We start from the raw sequence: 25133 nt of genomic DNA on the forward strand, positions 1-25133 counted from the left end.
TAGCTTCCTTTGCCCGGGATGATCGCTTTGCTTCGTGCGTTTGGCTGCATTTTGTACGGGGTTTAGTAAACTTGATCAAGAACAAAAGATGTAAGAGTGAAGCGAGTTGAGTCTCTTTGCTTTGGGGTAAAGCAAAGTCAGGTAACCTTCACAACAAAGCAAAGCACTCTTGAGATTCACATACTGTTAGGAGGTTTTAGCTATCTATGTGTGTGTTCTATTATGTGTCTTTTATTGCTGAATAAAGCATGTTTACTCTCAAAATCACTGTAAACTGTACTTGGATTACATGCTGCATTTTAATTTTTACTTATCATGATTATTTTAATTGTCATACCCCATGGGATTAAAGGTACACAAACACACAAAAGGACTGTAGCGTGAGTAAAATCAACGTCCTGATATTGTTTTTGTCATGCGTGGAATTTCTCTGATCAGAAATAATTGCCTCTGCATAGATACCAGCAAAGGGGTGTCACTCCACCTATGGTGCCACTGCTTCTCTAATCCAACATTAAGGTACTAAAACACAGCCTGAGTAAATAAAAAGAAAACATAATGGAAGAAACATACAACAACGTAGTTTGAAAAAGATACATAATATTTTACTAATGCAAAAACCAGAACTTTCCTTAAACAGTCCACATAACAACAAAACGTATCTTTTGCTTAGTCAATCAGTTACATCTTAAATAGGAAGAAAATGTCCCAGGAACTCAAATAATTCAAGTTAGTAGGATTTATAAGGAAAATTAAGCTTACAGTTCTTAATCTGTTTAAGTACTTGGGACATTTGGGTGTGCGATGTATTAATAATATACTTTATAATGGTATTAACATTCTAATAGTTAGTGGTAATATTCATTATTCTTGGTAGACAGGCAAGATCAACGTTCTGTTCTGTAATGTTAGAGTCTGAGGCAACTTGGTATCAGAAGTTGGATCATTTCTTGCATAACAACCTTACTCACTGGATTTTGCTGCATAATGTTGCTGTAAATTCTCATTATGAGCTACACAATTACATTGAAGTTTATGTCAAATAAAGAAATGCACCAGAAAAAAGAGAGGCAACATGATTGCTAGATATTAATCTTATCTTTTAACAAGCTCTATTTGTTATATTTAGAGCTTTAATGATACTAAATTGTTTTATCAACAACTAACTAATGGGCTTATCAGCAATTGACAAACCCTCTTCTCAATAAGCTTATGGTAAATGGAAAGAATCTATTACCAGCTCAGAGCCCTTTATCTCAGCTGTCTTAAATATTGATGCTTACAGTAATTTGTCCCCATTTTCTATTGATTTCTTGTTTTGCTTTCAGGTTACGCTGTAAACAGGGTAAATAATGACAGATTTGAGCAGCGCTCGCTCCAGAGATGATCCAGAAGTAGCTGGCCGCGGTGCAGACATTATTTTCTCATCAGCTGAAGTTTATGCGAGGTGGCCCTCACAGTCACTGTGGCTTTCACTGGAGGCTAGGTTAGTTGTGGCATCTCTCAGAAATAGATCCGGCATGTTGTCAATGCTGCAGGAAGCCTGGCTGAAACCTGAAGATGCTGAGCAGAGCTGGCAGGGGATGTGTTGGCGTGATAATTGTAATTATAAGTCAGAGGAAAAGAGGTGTGGCTTTTGCAGCAGTTTGATGAGTTCAAAGAAACAAGCCCCGGCATGAAGAGGAAATCATGAGTCAGAAGTACAGAGAAATGTTTGCAGGATTTCACAAAGGCAGTAAGCGGGCTTGCAATTATGTTTATCAGCTAAAGAGCAGTGTTTTCATCAGTATTATTTGAGGTTACTAGGAAAAACTTTCTTCACCCTCCCACATATCCTCCTATTACAGCACATCTGTAACATTTTTTAAGCATGCATATTCTAAGACCATGAAAGAATTATTCAACATGAAAATTGGAAAGGTTCAGATTTCCCTGTTTATTTTGCAGATCTGTGCCCAACGCCGTGATGTCTTTCCTGGGTTTTATCTCTTCTATATCGCAGTCTGGAATGCATTGCTAAGCCCGGCCACCAAGGGCTAGCATATAGCTCTCTCTGCAGGCTTTGTACAGGATGAAGAAGTCATAATCCTCAAACAGACTTAAATTCCTCCAGAAAGGCTCTTGATCCTGAATCCACTCATTTTCTTCAAACAACTCAGCCCAAAAGAGAAGGGATATTTGGGCATGGCTGAAATCCTTGATTGAAATCTGCTACAAGTGGGCACAGATACACATGTGGGTCGATACACATGCACACAAATAAGCCTAACACACATAAATACATATGCACATACACCTCCCCAAACGTCCCTTGCTGTCGGTGAGAGCCTAGGCTGTTGAGAGGGCCTCTCTGAGCTCTTATTAAAAGGTAAACTTCTCTAAGGCCAGGGAATCATGTCAATCACAGGTTGTGTTTTCGCACCGAGCCCAAAGGCTGCTCTCTCCACCCTGTCAGACGCTGTTATCACCCTCAAAGCCATATCAGAATGCTGTTTGTTCTGCGCTTTAGTTTCACCCACACGGCAGATTCAAAAAGGTACAGGTCTATTTGATAGTGTATATTTCATTGCCGGAGAGAGACTGTGTTTGTCTTGCTGTGTTTGTCAGCTCATATTTGAGCTGAGGGTTCCTATTAAAACTAAACACCATATCAGAGGAATATTGCCACTGCTAGGTTCTTTTAAATCGCATATTGAGCCCGTGGAGTGTGGAAGCAATTTAGTTGTAGCATAGTTTATAAGTGTGTCTGTGCTTGTGATGTTTCTATTTACTCTTGATTCTAATTTATTTACACACAGCAGCCTCTCGCTGCATTTTTCATATACTGTTATAATTACTTTCGTTATATTGTCACTTCCAGTTCTCTAAAAATATTACCTTGTTTGCATTTTCACTTATTTAATAAATCCCTTAGAGAGTCATGGCTATTTTCATTAAGCAGGATTGATCAAGTCCTCAAGGCAGCATCAGCTAACAGTTAAAAACTTCATGGGCTTTCAGCGCTATACTTCACTTGCAGTGTGCTGTGCATTAGTGCTGGGCAGAAATTGACATCACAGTAATTTTTTTAAGGTTCTGGCAGTTTCAGTGTGTCACAATACTGTTGTTATTATTATTGTTACTATTCCTGCAAAAAAGTGGTTTTATAAAGGTTTACAATGGCTCACTAAACACTTGAATGTCATCATAAAAGAAATGAAACATAAATAGCTTAAAATAAAATAACCCAAGCAAACTCATAAATATTCATAAAGAGTCTTTTATCAAAAAATAAATGTTTGACACAAAGCTTAACCTTCTGCCTGTTATGCTTTTTTTGGTTAAATGTAATGCCATATAGTGCCACGTCCTCTAGAGCCCAGTTGATACAGAATTTTTACGACCGATACTGATACCGATATTTGGTGATTTTGAAAATCAGATATTATGAAATATAGGACTATTTTTTTTTTCTTAACTGATTTTTATAAACAGATTTCTCTTACATTTTTTAAGTGTAGCTGTTTATTTATTCTACCTGCTTCTATTCAGATTAGCTGATTATTGTGTTTGTGGTATTCAAAAACATGTGATGCCAATAGTGAAGTGCCCTCTGGTGGACGAAATATGCAACAACACTGATGACATTGTTGAGAGACGTTCTCCTCGTTTCTTCTTTACTTTCATTTATTGGCAGTTAAATGCTGATACCAATAGATCAGTAAATGAATATTGGCTGATAATATCGGCACAGATGCAGCATGACCAGAAATGACCCTAGTGTCCCTTGTTGTGTTATTGTGGGTTATTAATTTGAAGTCTGATATCAGTTGTTTTGCGATATGATGAAAAAAGGTGTGCATCTAATACAGGCTGCTTCTGAACGCATGGTGTTCTTGGCGTGAAGTAATTTAATACATTTACACATCTTGAAACATGAAGGTGTTTTTTTTGTTTGTTTTACTTGTTTCTGTATAGCAGCATTTGAAGAAATAATATGCCAGTGCATCAAATATAACCCCCCAGCATTACTGTACACTTTAGATGACTGACAGAGGTTGTATTGAGCCAGTAGGACAGGATGAAAGATTGCAGAGCCACCAATGTTGCCAAGTAGTGTGCTGTTAATTATTGCATGAAAATATGCCTGATAATAATGTTGCTTTATCAACCGTACCAAGTAGCTCCACATTTATTTTTAAAGAAAATTTCAGGTACAGTTAGGTCACTTCTGAGATATTGTTACTGAATACTAATAATAGAAGAGAATAATTATATTTTAGATATTCTTTTTAAATTATGTGCTAAAATATTGTTAATATATATACTAAGGTCGTTTTAATATCTGAGATATTGATTTTTGTACCTAATTCCCTTTAATCTCAATATTAGTCTACAGATTGTGTATGTGTTGTCATATTAGTGTCCTCTAATTACTAAAGTATCAGCTAGCTCCTGCCCATTCTCCTACCAATGGAAACCAAAAGCAAAGCAGAAAGGCTATCCCAGTCATTAGTACGTTTGCTGGACAAACTGTGGGATCTAACACTGTGGGAGGCTAGGGAAATAAAAAGGTACTTACGCTAGTATTGACCTTGTTGCTGGACCTACTGCTGTTTGCTCTGTGGCCAGCTTTCCACAACAGACACGCACACACCCACACATACATTACATGGTTTTGCATGCATGTCAGAGAGCAATACAGTGAGTGATGAAGGATGAAAACGCTACTGGTTTTGCAGTATTGTCAGGCAGTCTTAGCAGCGCTCGTCGTGCATACATTTTGTAACAACAATAACAAGCGGCCAAATTTAAAGAAAGTAATTATAATCGCATGAGCAAACTTAGTTAATTTTTCACTGAAGACACTTTTTAATCCATAAATGCATTTTTAGTTGTTCCTATGGCGATGGAAAACAAACAAGATAAAAAGAACAAAAAAAAAAAAAAAGTTAAAGCTGTTCATTAGTACCACAAATGGCAACCTGCTCCTGTCAGTTTGAGAACCCATATCTATAAAGCAGCCCAAGGTTCGTGACGGAACGCCATGTAAACAACTCATCACTGCAACTTCGACTGATTAACATATGATTGCAATTCATCATCTCATGTGCAGCCGGTGACATCTTGCAGTAGCATTTATTCCGTGTTGATACATGCCTTTGGTTCCTTTTTGACAACTCAAAACAAACAGATTGCAAGCTGTCGCTACATTTGCCCAAGATGAATGGGGAAAATGAATCGGTAAATCAGGTGTGTCAGGTGATTAACACAATCATGCCTGAGATCCTTGTGGAATCACTGGAACTTAGTATGTTTGGATAAACACTGACAGTGGAACAGACTGTCTGAACAGTGTGAACAATGTGAACAGTCAACAGTAACTTGCGTCTATAAACTATTATACTGTGAAGCCTTCTGTGCATAACAGGCATTGCCCTGATGATATTAACATTACCCTGTGGTACTCAAATTTACTGTCTGTGACCAGATAAAATGGTCACCTAGTCACCTTGCTGCTGAAATTAATGACAGCCTGTTGCAATTGACTTTACTGTTACTGAAATAGGCTTATTGGAATCAGTAATAATTATAAACATATAATTTAAAAAATGGCCTAGATACTGCAGTATATAATATTGACATACCATTCATATTGTCAGTATTTGCAAATATACTAACTGGAATTGATTAAAAATTATGAAACTAAGTATGCATAACTGCTCTCTGTATATCTTTGGTTTTAGTACTTCACTGACAAGTATTGGCACCTTTTGATAAATTAACTCAGCTGATAAGTTTGTGTGTGTTGGACAAGGGAATGATAAAATGCTGTAATTTCTTTCAGAAAATATTAATATCTTATAACAATTTTTGCATAACTGTTGATCCCTGGAACAACTTTTTTCAAATGACTAATTTAACAGACAGAAGTGAATTGGGTTGAAACTACCAAATCCTGTTTATCCTGCACACTTCTGGATTTGGGAATGTGGTGAACAGAGTCACTGGGGACATTCAGCTCTGTTGTGCAGCTGTCATTTGCTAGTAATGGGACGCAGTCACCAAGGAACCCCTTGAGTATGTGTGCTGGGAGAAAACCGACAGAGGCGAAAGAGAGAAAAAAGAGATTCAAACGAGTGAGCAATAGTGAAGGCAATAGAGGAGCATTTGTATGGTCTTCCTTGCCACTGAAGTAGTAAAATGGAAACATATTTCTCCCCTGACAGCTACAGTAGATCTAACCCTCTGAGTTGAGCTGCTTATGATGTTGTGTGGTGTTGAGGTGGACCCCAGGGGTGTCCCAAAGGCTCGTTGTTTCTTGTCAGAGATTAGATTGAACCAGGCGGCTGTGGTTCATACTCATGCCTGAGAGAAGCCAAGGCTTCCTGTCACCGAACACAACCTCTGAGCTTTGCTCTGTAGCACCACATCTAGATGTATTTCTTATTGTAGAATAAAGTTTGTTATTTTAAAAATAAGCTCCACCTTCTCTGGGGGTTTCCATGCTGCTGAATATTTGCTCACTGCAGCACACTGTACACTGATGCATGACTGGCCACTGGGAATGAAAAAGGGGATTTATTCACATGTTTCTCAGCTGACATTATGTTTATTTTCCTACAGTTCCACTTTTTACATATTCATTTCATCAGCCCTTAAAAGATCAGACGGAGGGTTTTGGCAAGAGTCTGCAAAGAATTGCCATTATGTCTGTTCACTGAAAAGATTTGTAGAATTCATATCAAAGTTGAGGCTTTGTAAATTTGTGTTGCTTCATTCCTTTGAAAATGTACCAAAAAATAGGTTGAAATATCTCCAAGCAAGTTTTTTTTTTTTTTTTTTTTCTGAGTGTGTACCACATAAATTTGCCACCTAGATAGATGGAAAAGAAGGAGAAGCACTTTTTCTTCTTCCTGTCAGTCTCCGCCATGCGTCTTAAACATAGTAATCTGACAAAGTAACTGATTTTCCTTCATCATCTTGGGGATTTTTGATAACAATTAGCGGTGTTACTGCATCAAGAGGTTTAACATTTCTTCAATGGGTCTTCTTCCTCTTTTTTTCTTTTTCTTTTTTGTGTGGGCCACTAGTCCATCTTCATTTTGTGGTAATCAAATTTATCTTCTCCTATACTCCATATAATAGATTCAATATTTATAATTTTTAGGTTCTGAGTATAGTACTCGTTTGGGTTTTGGGGAATTGTATTTCATGATTGCCTTCAGACTGTACTTAAGTAAATTGCACTGTAATTGTCTGGTAATAGAGATTTTTTAGAAATCACCCCCTCTCCAGCAATAATCAATTTGATGCATGCTTGTCTGCTCTGTGAAGGAAGAGGTTAGCTGTCCCCGTTAGTTTTAGACAGAAGGTTTAAGCAGGGATCCACTGAAGGCATCTGTCAGTGAGGTAAAGAGCACTGACAGCCATACATCATCTCTGCCTAGTGGAGGCCCCTGTATTTAAAAGAGTACTGCAGTCAAAAGCCCATAAAAGTGAGTGACTCCTCGGGAGCATCTGCCACTGCATGCAGGGAGGAGATTCAATGTGAAAAAGGGGAGATAATGTGCTCACTCACTAATGGGCACCCGACTAGACACAGGCTCATTTTTCACATCATGTCATCTGTAAGGTTTGAATAAAAGTAATGGCCACAATGAGCCTGGATCTCTCCCAGTCATTATGGCTTTTGCTTCCTCACTTTTATTTGTGTTGACTTGTACAGTCGGAGGAGATGACAGTCTCTGGGCCTGTGGATCAGTCAGAGTGATGATCTGCACTGCTCTCCTCTGCTGCTGACAGGTCCCTTCTTTCTGGCAGGCATGTGAGGCCAGAATGCCGCACTACGTCATATCAAATGCTGTAATCTGACAGAATAAAAGGATTTTCACACTGGGGACATCACAAACTCTGTCTTTTGTAATTTTCTGACAGAGACAGAAGGGGGAAATGGAGGGGTTTCTACAGTTTCATGTAGTAAGAATTAGTGTCAGTCAAAGTTAAGTGGCTATTTTAAGATAAATAGGAGAGGATTTCCGTGGCATGTTTTAGGGCACTGGGCTTTAAAACACTATGCTAATGTGAGTAGATACTGATCGGGCGTTGGATGTTTTCATTTCTGAAACATTCAGAGTCGCAGGACACAGCATGTCTAAATATCCATTCTGAAAAGGTTAGTGCGTAATTAACGCTGAAATTCACTGCCACTGTCAGCCACGTTCAGTTCAGAATAACAATAAATGCCCAAATGATAATCTTTTCATCTTTAGGATGCACTGTGGAAAAGATACCCTAACTGAATTTGTAAAATATAATAAAAAAATGGGAACAATGATGATGACAATAATATTATCATTATATTTACTGACAGATTAGTGTTGTATTGGCTCTCTTGAGTAATGCTTTTTCCGTACGTATAAAAGTGAAGAAATGCCTCGATATTTTATAACACATATTTTACAGTTCATCAGATACTTTTAAAATAAAAGACTGTTTTGCGTCGGGCCCTATAAAACTGGGAAGACGGATGAGAAAACAAGTGATTTCCTTATTAGGTTCAGGAGTCAAAGGCCTTCTTCCATAGATGTGAGCTTCAAGAGCCCAGAAGATTAAGACATATATTGGATTCAGGATGGAGGCCACAAAGTTCATTTTCAAAATAAAACAGAATATTATTCACAGTCCTTTTAAAATTCAGATTGCCGGCTGACCTGTGACTTGGAAGTAGTGCATTACATTTTCAATGAGCTGGTGCTATGTCACTTGAAGGAAAAATCCCATTTCTTGCCCCTTTGCCGAGGGAATTATGGGATTAGATCAGCCATAGTTTAAGGAACTATGAGGAAAACAAAGATACTGTGAAATTAAATTTTGACATTTCAGATTGGGCTTTGTCTTCCTCTCACATCTCTCCCTTTTTACCACAAGGTGTTAATTTTTGAAGTAAATGGAAGTGAGACTGATTTTTTTTTTTTTTTTTTTTTTTTTTGAGTCATTCTGAGACAGCCCTGTAGTGGGAGGAAACAAAAACAGCCCTGCTTTGTAAAATCTCCCACTGGTGATATTATAAGCAACACCTGCACACAGTTCCCCCTGATTTTCATATATATTAAAATCACTACCTACTGTGGCATATGAAATTGTACAAACCGCTAAGGCCTAAGCTTACCACTGGAACGTCGACTTCCCTTTGATTCAGATTTTCCTCTCAATTCTCTGACCCTCAAAAAAGGTGACCAATAATCTCATTCATACACTGTTTCCATCCTAGACCCCCACATACCCTGCATAAGACCAAAGAAGTAATATTGACATTGTTCAGCTGCATAAAAAGTTGCATGTCATACACAAATATTATGAAAAGTTATCACTTTCCTCCCAGCTAGACACACTCCAAGCTGCCACTATAATAGAAATCTCCACTTAAACCCTTCTCCACAACACTGAAAATCTGTGTTTGTATACAGTACTGGCAGCGAAATATCAGTATCATATCTGTCCACATTCTAATTTTACAATTACAATACTGAGAGCATTGAGATATTGAGAAAATATGCTTAGCATAATCAGTCAATAGACCTGCTGGAGAGATCCACCACACATGGCAATAAAGCCCCAACTTAAGCATGGTGGTGAGCTCATTCCCTTAGTACCCCCATCCAACCCCCATCTCCTTGCACCAATGCCTGCCTCATCACTCCACACAAAATATCCCACCCTTAATTGGTCTGTGCTCCTCCAACATGTCTGTAATGAAAAAAGCAGCACATAATTCTTAGTTTGTTGGCTGGCAGAGCCCAATTTACAAAAGTGGAGGTTGGTGATAAGCAGAGACAGTACGGCTGTGGAGTGCTCAGAACAATGAATCACCCCACTGCCAGGGTTGAGCAGAATATAATTGAGTCCAACATCTCTGAGCACTTTCACCATAATTAATGATAATCTGTAACAGAGGAATCTGAGATTCCAGTTCACAGAACTGTTTAATTAGGCCCAGTAATGAAAGCACAGGCACTACAAGAATATGGCCGGCCTCATGATTAATGATTTGTGCTACTGAACACAAAAGTGCTGCACCGTTAACTCCAACGGATGCTGCTGTGTCTCCCTGGCATTTACAGAACACCAAAATACATATAGAGCTGTTTGCATCCCCTATATGAGCAGCTAAATAAACACAATGTTTCTTGTTTTTTTGTTTTGTTTTGTTTTGTTTTGTTTACATATGCGTGCTTCTGTTTTTATATTTAATACTCACATTCACAGTCACAACATTTTCACCTCTAATGGTGTTTTTGTACTAAATTTCAAAATGAATGGGTAGATACATTCTTACATGCTCCTGAAGACAGTTATAATTGTCTGTCCATATCTATTAATGTATTGCACTGGAGAGAGAATTTGCCTTGAGAAAATGGCAAAAACATAAGCTACAGACTCTATATATAGAGTTTAATAATAGTATCTAACATTAGGCTGCAAAAAAAGAAAAAGATTAATGTACTAAAATAGGATGTATTAGCATTTAAAGGTGCTAAATCTTGAGGAGCTTGTGCTCATGGAAAACACCTTGAAATTGTATCATGTGAATTGTTATTTGCTTTGTACCAGTAAAAACACTACTTATTTATACAGTTGTGGTAAAGGTCTGCGTAAAAAGATTGACATGTGACAGGAAAAAAAAATGTGTGGTGCCATTCACTCAAGTAATAAAAAAGTACATAAGAATTTAAGTCTTTTACCTAAAAGTATGGATTACATTATTGAATGAAATGCTCCAGCTCCTGTTTATGCCTTGCAGGCATCTTTGTGGTTATTTCCTGGTAGTATAGCCAGAGTTCTGCGACTTCATGACACGGCAGCAAGCAGGGCTTTGCAGAGGCTGTGTGCTAGACTGGCTCCACCTTTTTAAATGAATCTCATGAAATGCACAGTAATACGGTTCATACCATTACAGAAACAAAATAAGATTTTTGTTTGGCATGAATTGGATTTATACCCTGAAAAAAAGCTATTAGTCACTCCCTGTCAGTTTGTTGACTGCTCTGAGTTTGATGTTGTGCGTTAGACCTCTGAAGTTAAATTTCGCACTTGCTTGAATATTTTAAACTTAATGTTTCCTGTGGTAAAAAATATGATTCTGCAAATCAAGAGTCATGGTAAGAGACTTAATAGAAAGATCAGACCATTACAAAATAATAGGAACAATATTCTGTGCAGGAACATGCTATTCATTTTATTCATCATACCTTTCAGTAAAATGTTGAAGTCTCCATCAAGTAGACACATGCCTTAGGAAACGACAGTGTGAAAGGCAATACGTGCGGGAAACCAGGCACGGGAGCTAAGCCCTCATAAATCTATGACAAAACTTTCCAAAAATGAAAAAGAGGACGTAAAAAGAGAGAAAAATAGATGTGTTCCTGCGAAAGAAATGACTGTAACCGCCCACCCCCTTGCCCTCCTATTCCCCGTGTCTGAATCTTGTTTAGTTCTTTAATTCTACAGTTTCTGACCTGGATCTGGCCATCGCTGCACATGAAAGAAATTACAAAAGCCTCTCAGTCACAGCAGCCCAGCTTCCTCCTGCACCACAGCATTTGTCATTGCCAAAACAGCAGAGTTTAATTAAGTGTTGTGAGCAGCCTAGTGAGAAACACACTTTAAATTAAACCTCTGAACATGCTGCTATTGGTTCTTTACCTTCTCAACAATCAGCAGGGTATACGGCATAAATTTCTATCTCTCAAGGGGGAAGGCAGCTGCTGCACCTCTAGCGATTCATAAACGGCTTGCCTCCCCAAGAGCAATCTCTATTACAGCACATTTCATTATAGCTCAGTTTGGAACAGCAAGCAGATGAATGTGATAATTAATGTCCCTTCCCAACAAAACATTTTATTTACTCTTGATGAATTAATGGTTGTTATCATGGTAAAGGAGAAAAAAAACCCAAAAACTGTACGCCTCATATGCTGGTGCATCTGTGTAGGTGAAAAGAATTACATGGCAAATTATCTTTCAAGGCATCAAACAATTCTTAGTGCAAGAGTGGAGTTAATTCAATCCTTTCTATAATAATGGATTGTTTCAAGTTTGTAAGCATTTTTATTCACTCATGCATTTTATAAGTATGCCTTTTATTTTTTTTTATCATAGAATACATCAGTAGCTATGGAAGAAGACACAAGAGGCCGGTGGCTGTTACATCTGTAGCAAAGAAAGTCTTCTTAAGTGGCATTTGGATTAACTCTGGAGATTTTAAAGGGATTATAATTATTAGAACTGTAAAAAGAAAGGGACATTTAGACACATCGGTGGCTTAATTTATTAAATAATTGTCATGTGGAACCTTTGTGATATGCAAATATTATGCTGTTGCTTTATTGATATTATGTCACAGTGTGTCTATTGTGTACAGATGACATGTATGGGATATTACACACAAAAGGTATGTACAGACCACAGACTAACCATGGAGATAAAGATAAGTGTGGTGATCAATACTTTCAGATTGTCAATAAACCTTATGAAAAGAGCAAAATCAACAATGCATTGATCCATAGTCTTATTTATATATATATATATATATATATATATATATATATATATATATATATATATATGCATATGCCAACCAGTAGTTTGTCCAGAAGTCAACATATTTGGGGGATAAAATAACGTATTTCTAATATTTATTAAATCTGTCAATAGTAATGGCAATAAAAAATTCAGTTGGCCATTATAAGTAGTTTTATTTTACTGTTCATCTGCTCAGGTTATGTTAAGTGCAGCTCCTTAAGGTCTAGTAGAGCTTCATTCATAAACCCTGCCTATATTGGACAGCCAGGTTGCCCAGCAGGCCAAGTGGTTAAAAAAAACTCTTAAGTCTGGTGCGTATAACATCTAACAAGTCAGCACTGGCACAAACACAGAAACCAATCAAACTCAGCCCGCATGAACCTTAAACAAAGGTGGAGGTACATTTTCTATCCATGTTGGATGACATTTCCTTGTCCTCCTGTTGCTACTGCTCCTACCTTTGAGTGATCAGACAGCCATTACAAGGTCCAGGTTTATTAGCGAGACCATATAGGCCCTAAGCTCGCTGTGGTAGAAGTGTAATTTTCTACAAAGTGTGTCACGTTAGCTCTGTTGACTGATCCACACAACATCTGGTTGAGAGGACCTCTCACACCTCTGTGCAGCAGCCCTTTAAGGCAGCTACAGTGTGTAGCTCTCCACGGTGCAACCAGAAAGAAGTCTTGACGTGCCTTTCATAGCTGGCTTGTTCGTAGTGAAGCAAGCAGTCACTTATACAAGGCAGTTTCCAGGTGCTAAATTGGATGAAGCATCTTGTCTTCACTTCACTTATAGTATCCTTAACATAAACGGGGAAAAAAAGGCTTAGCTTGAAGCAGGAAAACTATGTATCAAATAGAATAATTGTTTGAGATGACCCCAGCCTTAGTTTTAGTATCAGTATTGTTAAAATAGTGCATTTGCAGAGGGTTTGCTGTCAGAGTTTACATCACTTATATGCATCAGCAACACTAATCTTGTACTGAATTAATTTAAGATTAAAGGAAGCTTGGCTTACATCAGATTCTCCTTGTAGATAACTCGCAGTAACATCATCGTGCAGTTGTACGGGGACCTATTAAGGTTAAGAGTTTATCGTTGATCATTTAAGGATGCTCCTCTGCTCTTCCTCTTTACAATGCCAAATGATATATGATCACTTCTACACTTCTACTTAATGTACACTATTAGCTCTGTATTTAAACATGATAATGTAATTGATTCACAAATTGATTTATTGATGTTAATTCAAGTGTTTCATGTATTAATCACAGTAAAGAAATTAATTTAGTATATTTTATGAGCTGTTGTGCGATCAGCTAATGATATGAATTAATCAACTTTAATAAGAATTCAAACACTATTGTTTGCCCAATTTGTCACTTTGTTAGAGGGAGAATGAACAGCGGCCTTTTGATTTACAACGTGCAACTCTACTGGGCTGTTTTAGGGAATTGCTCTGCTTATTTGGGGTTTAGAAGTGTCACTTTCAGGACACTCCACCAGGCTAGATTTAATGCAAATGCACATTACCAAAGTGATTTCCAGCATTTAAGAATTCAAAAATAGAGCTTTTTTTTATTCGGATTGCAATTTCACTTCAAGTAGAATTGACTCCAATGCTGGACATCACTTTTCTTCTTGTTTACACTTTACCCATTACAGTAGAACTTTACAGTTGAGAGCAATAAAAGTGTTTTCACTCTTTGCTTTGAGTAAATTGTTTTGCACTCCAGAGAGCCATTTAAGTAGTTCATTAGTGGCTATGTCATGTCTTTAAAGTATTGATCTCTCCAGTCAATGGAAAAATAACAACCCGGTTATAAGCTACTTGTCCATAGCGATGGGCCACATAAATTATTTAAAAAGGGCAGATTCACTGCGGCCATGGAGCCATCAATCATAAGATATGGCAATGACAAAAAAGCTGTGCTTCATACGTCCCTCCTATCTCCCCCCAGAACAATTCTATCAGCCAGATGACTGTGAGGAGGCAGGATGACCTGATGTCACTCACATTGTTGCCTCTGCCTTTGAAGGACCCAGCGCTTCTCTCAGCCCTGGAATGGGATGGCTAAATAGATTCTCTGTGTTTACTGCTGGTCTCCCTCCCTCAGTGCACACTTCAATTTGTCTAACAAGAAAAGGTGGACAGAAGAGTTTCGAGTTTCCCAAACAATGGATGAATTTTTTATCAAGTGGTTGAATTGAGTTGCAAGTGGCACAATATTTATTCATAGGTGTTTGTTCAGTTATCTTCCATTGAAAAATGAACGCTAAAACAACTGTAGAGGTTTATAGGAGCTTGATTTATCCTCTGTTGCTGAAGAAAAACTAAATTAATGAATCATGAGTCACAATTTTCCATCCTGAACAAGATATATTTGTTGTGCCTCTTTACAAAGATCTGATAATTCTGTTATAATCTTTGTAAGGCCAAAAAGACCAAAATCTTAAAGCACACACTCTGATGTGGCAGATCTTCATCAATACTCTGTTATTGATTCAGCCGGCAAGCTTGTTGTTGTTTCTCGGCTTTACTTTTTCTTGTAGTCCTTATCTGGTTTAACTCTGTTTTGTCTTCAGTGTAAAAGTAGAAATTTAAACTCAGTTTAATTAAAAAGATTTATATATATTATTTATAGATGTATGTATATATTGTATATGTATGTATAGCACCAAAATTGTCATTTTGTGTATTTTCTTAATACATAGACCTGTCATGCTTTCATATACTAAAAAGGAGCTAACTGACCTAATGAGTCTCATTTTGGTGAGGTGAATACTATATATCTGGACAAATAGCCACTCAAACATAACATATTTTCCGCACAGTATAAAACATATGATTGAATAGACATTTAACTCACTGTAGCTCATGGTCATCATATGGCATAATAATCCTTTGGCTGTTATAAATCGCGCCCCCCAAAATAAACTCACTACCCTATGAAGACACACTTTGCCTTTATAGTAACTCATCTAAAACACCGCGAGAGCATCGTAAATAAAGCAGTGAAAAGGCAACCAAGCAAATAAAAAAACACAGGGAGTTACTTAAGTGTGGCAGACGTGTCTTTGAGTTTCAGTTTCAAAACGCAACTTTGATTAATAATTGATTATACAAACCCATGCTACATGAAAGGCAGGAAGAGGTGCCATTCTTGTGAACGGCCAGCCAGTCAAACGGCACTTTGTTGTTTCAAATGCTCCCCTGCATATCGGTTCTATGGTCGGTCCTCTAACCAACCCGATGCTGTGCAACAAAGACAGCCTGACAAAGTGCTGGTGCTGCCCTGATGAAACCAGACATGCAGGGATATGAATGACTACATCTAAGGGGTAATTGCTGCTGAGCAGGAGCCTCCTACCTCGTTTCATTTAGTCTATTAGCAATTTATGGCTGGTCTCACTCAGCTCTACACAGGAGGGGTTTGATCTAAATTCTCATGAGCTTTTAGGTGAGGCTGGGACCCAGTAGAGAGCCTTAGGGGGAAGAAAAGGGTTTCACTTACCACTGTTTTAATTCTCTTTGGCTTATCATTAATTTGTTGTCACAGAAGAAAGGTGAGCATCACATAAATCTAATTAAAGTTAATGGGATTATGATGCCATTCTCTGAGTCTCTGAAGTACCATTTTCTACTTGTTTAGTCAACTAAAGGATTGCTCTTCTTAGATCTTTATCATGCTGTTCTGCCTCTGTCCTCGCCACACAATGCATGACAGGTTGAATGACATCATTTGTATATACGATGGGACTGGAAGTTGACAATAGAGAATAAAGTAGATGTAATGTTGATATAGCCAATAACGGCACAAAAGCCTGAAGATGTAAAATTGTGAACAGTGGAAGTATAACATAGCTGCTGAAGCAACACTCATATCAAGAAAAATAATTTAGCAGTCTGAGTGCTTTGGACATTGTAGTCATAGTTCTTCTTTGCCTGGTGGTGGAGTTCGTGGTAGGGGTTCAAGCCAAAAGCGAAGGTGTTGGTACTATCAGAGGCCCCACGGGCTAATGCCTGATGTCAGCCCCCTGCTGACAAGGATGCAGATCTGGATGAACTGGGGTGGGGGTTCTGACTGGTCCAACAACAACAGACAAGCAGATTAGGAGACCTAACACTGTGTGATGGCATCATGCCGTTCTGGCCTGGTGGCCAGTGCACCCAGGCATTGTGTTCTTGTCTGCTGAGCAGTGTTTGGAATTACAGTAGAAGTCATTTGGATTTAACAACGAAGTACAATAACAATTCCCCCAGAATTTTACTTTTAACACCGATAGAGACCTTATTCTCAATAAGTGTGTTTAAATAAACAAAATCTTTAAAACATTTCTTTCAGTTTTCATAGAATAATCTGCATGGAAAACTTAATAGCATTACTCTTACTGAACGAGTTAAATTTCATTATCTAGATACAGATTCTCATCCCTGCTCTGCATGTGGGTTTGGTGTTTTGATAAAGCAAAGAGGATTTCTCTAACTGCTAAATTAGGCATAATGACTTGTAATGAAGAAGCCGTTTAATGTATATGATATGAGATTATTATTATACATTTATGCAAAAACATAAAGACAGTAGGAAAAATAGCCTAAGCTATACAGTAGTCTCCATTCTTTCCACTACCCCAACTGTGTCGGACCTTGTGGCTTCACTGAGTGGCAGGTCTGGTGTTTGCTGTGAAACTCTCTGTGGCACCTCCCTCCACAGGGGACTCTGAACTACCAGCTCACAGGAGTGACTCCCACTGGGACGGCCGAGGCCCTTTGCTTCCTCCCCTGGACGACCTCTGACACACCCAGTTTGTGCTTGGTGGCCTTGAAGAGGCAGTCGTGGGGATTTCTCCCCAGCCAAGCAGCAGGTTGTAATTGATGTGGCAGAGACGTCAGCACTAATCTTTTGCTCTCTGACGGCCTCTCTGTAAGCCCCTCATCCACTCGACTCTGAGACCTGCCACACCAACCTTGGCAAACTGCTACCTAGTCAATTAGATCTACCCTGTCTGCTCCCTGTTTTGTGTAAATATATCTCCAGTAGACACCCAACATGTTCAGTTATCTACTCCGGCACATTCAGGGTGATTTCTTAATGCCGCCGCATGTCACTATCACCAAATGGAAAGCTAGCCTGATATCTCTTCCTGCAGTGGGCTCACTGATTATATATGGAATAGGGGGACACTGTTGATTTTCATATTTGTATGGAAGGTTCATATCTCCCTCTACATACCTTGGGTCCCACAGTGCATATGGATATTCTAATCACACAGTTGTATATTCTGCAATACACCTGGGGATACCATTACTAATTTGTTTAAAGTAGTGTGAATACAGTGTAGTGCGAAGCATATCTCAAGCAGTGCTCTGTTGTGTATCCACTCATCCCTCAACAATGTCAGCAACTTTGCTCAGAGGACAAAACATGTCATGGGAAGAGGTACTACTTGTGATTGCCAGGGATGCACCAAAGACAACATTGTGGGTTTTTTTTAGTAGCGCCCGCAGAAATGGCTGAACTGATGTCATTGACTAGTTGCATTTTAAACATGCTACCTTTGTAAGTGAACCACATGTGGACCAAGCATAAATACAGCATGGCCTGTTTTGTAATTTCAAAGATGTATAATATTGCTGAAACATTTTGAAATAAACACTTATCTGCTTTCTGGACTAAAAGGCAGAACGAGGGAATTTAATAACCCCATTCTGTCCAAACGTAACTAAATCTAGGCTGTTTATCAACACCTGATTTTTTTTTTTTTTTAATTTGTTTCAAACCTATTTAAATTAGGTGCAAAAGTTGAGGAAGTCTCGAGGAAGTTGCAGCTAAGAAATGTGGTGATGCCACTTTCTTTGGACAGCTTATTTTTTTGTGTGTGTGATTCAAACTTGCTGTTTTGACACTGTATTTTGGTAAACATTTGCTTCAGATAAAATAGAAATATATTGCTGTGATCTGAGGCTTCCAATTCCAAATTGGATATTGTTTTATGAGCTTCCTTCTAAAAGAAGTCAATCTAACTAAGGGTTATTAAAAAGAACAGTGAAACAAATGCCATCTTTAATGTTTGAGGCTTATAGAATTAGTAACACTTACAAATCACCACTGTATCTATCCTCGGTAAACTGTGTGTTTTATATATAAGTACAAAGACTGGTAAAATTATGTGAAAATAACATTTTCTTCACTTTGAAAATGCAAATCTGAATCCACTCGGGATGAATATCAAAAGAGTTATGTGTCCACCACAGCATCAACTTAATTTACAATATTACACTGATGTAGTTACACAGTAGTGTGTTTGACAGTTTTGGCCAAAAGACCGATGATGCCACAATCAGTCGTCTGTCATCCATCCATCTGTCTACAATTCATATGAGTAACTACTTTTATTGGTCAGTTAAATTGATGTAAGTTGCTCATTCAACTTCACCAGCTGATGGCTTTTCACTTAAATTGTGATTAAGGTCATAGTTGTCATTCTCTTTGACTTTTATTGTCTTTAGTTTTTATTATACAGCCAACCAACAACAAGAAATCGTATATTTTTTTCTGTACTTACACATTACAATGACCTGGGAGTTGTGATTGATCGTGAGGTGGATGAGCTACTGTCTCATTGAGATATGATCTTCCATTTATTTTGAAAAATTATTTTGATTTAAAATTTTGAGCCTTCCTGTGATTCAAACTATGTTTTGATACTACAGCAGCAACATTTAGTGAATGTATTAAAGTAAGTCTTATTTAGTGCCTCAATGCCACTTGCATTCAGATACAAAGATAATACGCCAACCTTAATGCATTCATTATTTATATAATCACTATGACTAAAGATTCCAGCATAAGAGTTGTGATTATTTTGCAAGAGGAAGGTCAAGTCAGTGAGAAAAAGATGGAAAAGCAATAATTTGCTAAACGGGGGTTATGAGCAGGATGCATGTAAATGTATCAAAGAGGGGGCCCATAGGAAGCACACACAAGGTTAATCTGCTATGACTGTTGAAATTTCCATGATATGCCAGGTGAATAAAGAATTATAATGGAATGAACCATGCTGTTTATTCAAACTCTTCCTCAGAATAGCAGCATGAACTGTAGAGCTTTTTGCACAAATGCATGAAAGCAAGCACAACATCAAGCTTTATTCTTGCAATAAAATATCATGACATACAGACTATGTCGAATGAATACTGTATATTGGAAGAGCATGTTATGAAGTCAGAAATTATAAGGTTATAAGCTAATTATAATTTGCATGTAATTCAAAATTCTGAAGTTTTACAAAAATAGCACATTGAGTCAGCCATTTAAAAAAAATATCTTAAGACATTTCAAATCTTTGAGTGACAAGTGAGTTTTTTGGGGGAGTTTTTTTCACTATGAATTAAAATCAGCCGCCTATACGGAGGTGAGATATTCATCACCGTCTCAGCCATGAGCAAACCCAATGGCAAACACTGACAACATCTCCCCATGGCCTCACTCATATTAGACGAGCTCTGTCAGTAAAGGAGTCTGCTTCATGTAAATCCTGTTGATTAAACCGAGTCATATAATGTGAAATGGTATTATGCATAAACACAGATATGAATGATAAATAAAGGATATGAATCTTTTTAGTCATAAAGGTGTCTGCAAGTTCAACCCATACACACTCCCTACACATACTCACATCTCTTCTTTACTGTGTTTGTATCTTTTCTGCTGTAGGTTAAAAGCACCTATATCACAAGTTTGGTGTAAATGAAGTCAGCAAAATGAATTTAAATAATTTCTCTCAGAGATTTCTCTTTACTTCCATTCATGTTATTTACACACCTCGATTTAAAAGAGAAAAGGAAAAAAAAAAGAATCCTTAGCTTTTTTGGCCTTTTAAAAGGTTCAGTCATGTACAGTGCCTTCAATATAGGTAATGGTTGTAATCACTGTGTTTTGCTCTGATTTGTTTGTTAAAGACATTTCTCAACAGTCTTAATAACTTTCAAATCGGTTTACGTGAGCTTCCAGCCAATGTCTCAAAGAGACTCACACTCAGTTACCTTGTCTCAGTCTAGTCACTGTCAGCAGTGTTTATCAAAATGTCCAAGTATAAGTCAGGACCATCATCAAATGACTGAAAGTATAATAGGTGCAAAATGTCAGGGGAAATAGCTCGGTGTACAGGATGCGATGCCATTTTCATAAATGTTTAATTGATTGTAATCCTTTGTTGAGGAGACATTTGCACAATGCATGGAGTTCACACAGAGCAGGATATAGAAATATTGAAGTACAATAATTACTTTGAACCATCTGTAGCCTAATTGTCAGAAAATGTCTGATAATGGCCTTTTATTTAGCGTGATTATATACCATGCATTTAAAGAGGCAGGGGAAAATTAAAGGGGGTTTTGGAAGTTGTAAATGACCAGAGTCAACTACTGCATACAGAGTCATACTTTCTCAGATATGATTAAGTAGCTCAGGAAAAGCTTGAATTGTTAACAGCAGAATACCTGCCATGGCCCCTCCGATAGTCTGAATTGTTTTCATATGGCCATTCATTTGTGTACATGATTGAGTCATATGTCAGCAGTGAGCAGCTGTTTGAATTGTCACTGAGCTGTCAGGGCAGGGGAAGGCTGTGAGATGTAGTGATGGCAGTCAGTCTCCTCCCCAGCCACTCATCCACCCGGCCACCTCCACACAGAGCCGCAAACCTCGCAGTCAGGTTTGCGGACAACCATCTTTGCTTGTTCTGCTGCGCTCACTGCAGCCATGACAAGATTCACAATTCTCTCCCTTTATTTACACACCATTGCCCCAGCTCAACGTCACGTCAAAGCGGCACGGTCCTGCGGTCGCCGCTGACCCCAGGGTAGGGGCTGTCTCCACTGATCCGAGCTTATCCTGCTGGGGGACCAGACCTCGGTCATGTAATACACAGTGTAACAGCAGCAGCATGTGAAGCCACCATACATATTTCCCGCAAGAAACTAAGAAATTGGGCATCTCAGGCTTCGTGATAATGTCGTAAGGTGTGATTTTTTTTTGTTCTGTGCATCCATTAATATATATTTTATGTCTTTTTCTTTAATACACTCCCATTGGGATCCAAAGTAGACAAACAGAGATTAAGGTCTTTATATAGGGATTGAATGTTGACTACTTTTGTCACAGCAGACAGTCACATAAGATGCTCTACCTACAAGTACAGATATTACCAAACCAAAAAGCTGCTGGAGGTGTCATGTAAATACCTAACCACAGTTAAAGTAATAGGCTATAAAGTGATCTTTAAGTGGAGTTTTAAGCACCCCCATAATGGCTTTGGCTGCCTTTTAGCAGACCATGTGACTCCCCCAGAGTAGTGATTATGAGTCACGGATGAAGAGGTCTTGTGTGTAGGTCAGCCTGTAAGCCTCACTTTCACCTGCCAATCTTTACTTTCCTTCGATACTCTAAGAGCCTTGTTCTTTATACTGTTAACTGTCTTACAGCAGGTGGTATCTGGTGAATTATGTCTACAAAACACCTTGACAAAATTTGGGTATAGCCTCATGGAATTCCTGCTGTGGAGAAAAGCCTCCAAAAATGAGAGACAGAAGGGAAAAAAATTAAACAGCCATCTCACATGGCATATTGTGGGATGGTGAGATGGGTGGTGGGTTGGAGAGGGGGGGTGCTGTATATTATGTATAATGTAGATGGTCTTAAAGATTTTCCAAAAATGCTTAGTTGAATAAAAATCCCTGCTGTATTCTGGTCTTGTTTCCCCCCCCCCCTTTTACTTTACTGAAGGACATTGATGCATGCTGCTTTTTGAATTTTGCATTATGTTGGAGGTCGGCAGGGCTAGTTTCAGGAAGTTGTCTTAATTTCACAGGGTTAAGGAACAGCAGATTCACTGGGAATACAGATCACTTAGCACAGGCCTGCAACCGCCCTGAAGTTGGTCAGCATTCTCCCCATTTGTTAACCACATCCGTGTGGCCGCTGAACTGTTGAGGCTGCCAAGGTGAACGTGCGGTCCCACAAGGAGGCCTTTGTGTCATAGATCAGTGATTCAGCTTCATCTGTGTTTTTTAAGAGTTTGCTTGTGTCTGTTCAAGCTTCAAGATCAAACAAGAGACATAACTGTTTTGTACATTCAAATTCCCTGTTAAGAGAATCAAACCACTGTGTAAACGTTTTGTATCTAGGAAATATAATACAAATTGATATTTGCTCTGTTACAAAAGTAAGCAATTCTTAGGTTTTTTTTCCTTCCAAAGCAAACAACCATTGTATAGATTGTACCAGAATCCACCCTTCATTTACCCAAACTAAAATGAATTGTACATGTATCAATGATAATCCGATAATCACGCCGCTCCTAAGCTTTTAATTTGATTAAGTGTGTGAAAATTGAGGGCAGAGAGTCTCTTGGAGGATAACATCACAGACAGTGTCTCCTAATTGGTGCTGTAAATTTACATATGGATTCCTGTTTAATGTTTAACTAGTCTTTAATCCACCCAGCTCTGTGATGTCTGCACTCAGAAATATCCGCGTCTGTCAGATGATTTGTGATTATTCCAAATGCGCTCAGGCTATTTTTGATGAAATGGGAACAATTACTGGCGCTATAAAACAGAGATTTTGGAAGCGTTTTAGTCACGGTGATCCAAAGATTCTCAGTTTCCCTTTAGGAATTGAAAGAGACACTGATTTCAGCAGTGATCTAGACTGAACACAATCATGATCTCTTTTATTGTCTTCTTACAGCACACAGGTCTTGCCCATTGAAATCGATCGTCATCTCCCAGGTGCTTTTCTGAAAAATGACAGATTAAAGTGATCAGGTAACTTATTTAAAATTAACTTAATTAAGATACTGCACATCTTCTTTTGATTGGAAAGGCCATAGATCATTGGCAATAGTGCTACAATATTTATTGGAAAACAAGCTACACCTCGCAATGCATGGTTCATTTTACAGACTTTCTGAGAGCTTACACATCAGTCAATCAATAGTTTTGGATTAAGTGTTACTGGTGAGTTATATGAGGTAATATAGCAGAGAGAGATTTTTCATTATGTTGTCTATAAAGTTTCGTCTTTCCCTTTTCTTTCTTATTTCTTCTAATCCTCAACTCCCTCATTGTTTGTTTTTCCAAAGCCTTATTTTCTTTCCATTTTTAATAAGCTGAACCAAACCATTTTCACTTTTTACAGGCGGTTTCACTCTTTCAGCTCTGAATAAATGGTGACTTTATTTCCATGAAATTCTCAAATGACATAGATTTTACTTTTGCATAAAAGCATGAAAAATGCGTCTAATATTGGCTGCATTCATCTGCTAAGTGGACATTTGCATGGGTGCGAAGGGGAGGGGGAGAGGGAGAGAACCACTAGCCTCCTGGGGTGACAGCAGTGCAGGGGGATGACATGTGACAGCTGTGACAGTACTGAAGGGGGGTGGGCAGGCGACTTGCTGCGCCCCCTGATCCAATTACGCCACACGGCCCCCTGTCAGACCCAGCAGCTTGACTCCAACCACTCGGAGGACAGTATTGATCTCTTGTCAGGAGGACCAGTTGCCCTCTTTCACAATCCAGCACCACTGAACTTTCCAACCACCCTGCCATCGCACCCCCACTTACACCCACATCCAGCCTGCTATCCTTTCTCCTGCCAACCACCCTCGTAAATGACTGGTAAAAATCGGGTTATGGGATTCAGGTAAGGAGAGAGAGAGAGAGGAGGTCAGTGGGGCTGTGTGCTAAATACCCACAGCTACTCAGGGAGAGTGCATAACATCCTGAGAGTGGTGGTGGTGGTAATGTGCCTGTCCAGCTCTGAGCTCAGTGCTATACTTACAGTACCTCACTAAAGGTCTGAGAGGATGCTGCCTCTCCTGGCTTGTGTGAAAGTGCTTGATTTGAGATGATGAAAAGGCCATTGCAATTAGCAAGCTCTGGTTCGTTTTGCCATATCTAGAATGGAGTGGTAGAGACAGTGGCAGCTGCCAATAACTTCAGCTTACAAAGAACAGACAATTAGGCCGGGGCCTGTTACCACTGCTAGTCCCACACCTCCAGACCTTTGCACTGGCCCTAGCCCTGAGCACCTGCAGGTCAATAGGTAATGATACTGTGTGGAGCAACAGCTTGGAACAGAGGTTAATCAAACCACAACCACACACATGAGTTGCATCCAGCTTATTATTCTCACCACAAAGGCCAAGAGGGTGCGAGGAAGAGAGGGAGGAAAAATGGCATCAATGAGGGAATGATCTCACTTACACGGTTCTCAGGTTTGCACTGGCATCCCAGGATTGCTTTAAAACACATATATTTTTACTTTTAATCTTTACCTATTTAACTTTAGAGTTGTTGCATTTGACCCATTTTCTGTACAATTTACGTACTGTTGTCCTTTCTTTTTCTTTCTTTTTCCTTTTTTTTTTTTTTGAGTGTTTTCTCTTTTCCTATGTTTTCTTTACATCCCTGTCTGTCACTCTCTGCTAAGCTATGGCCCAGATCCAAACCTGACCCTACACAACAGTGGTTGTCAACAGTTTCTTATTTGAAGGGTACA

At 38.6% G+C, this 25133-nt stretch overlaps 1 protein-coding gene across 1 annotated transcript in view; it reads left to right on the forward strand.

Annotated features, from left to right (window-relative positions):
- Positions 1-1352: 1352 nt before the first annotated feature.
- The window catches only part of LOC146370548 (uncharacterized), an 88790-nt gene continuing 65009 nt past the window's right edge, over positions 1353-25133 (forward strand). The window contains exon 1 of the mRNA XM_084954526.1: positions 1353-1486. Coding sequence (XP_084810652.1) covers positions 1353-1486 — 134 coding nt within the window. The remainder of the gene's footprint in view (positions 1487-25133) is intronic.

This window comes from Perissodus microlepis, chromosome 16 (genome assembly GCF_051167445.1).
Source record: "Perissodus microlepis isolate ML-2025 ecotype Zambia chromosome 16, ASM5116744v1, whole genome shotgun sequence".
Lineage (NCBI taxonomy): Eukaryota > Metazoa > Chordata > Actinopteri > Cichliformes > Cichlidae > Perissodus > Perissodus microlepis.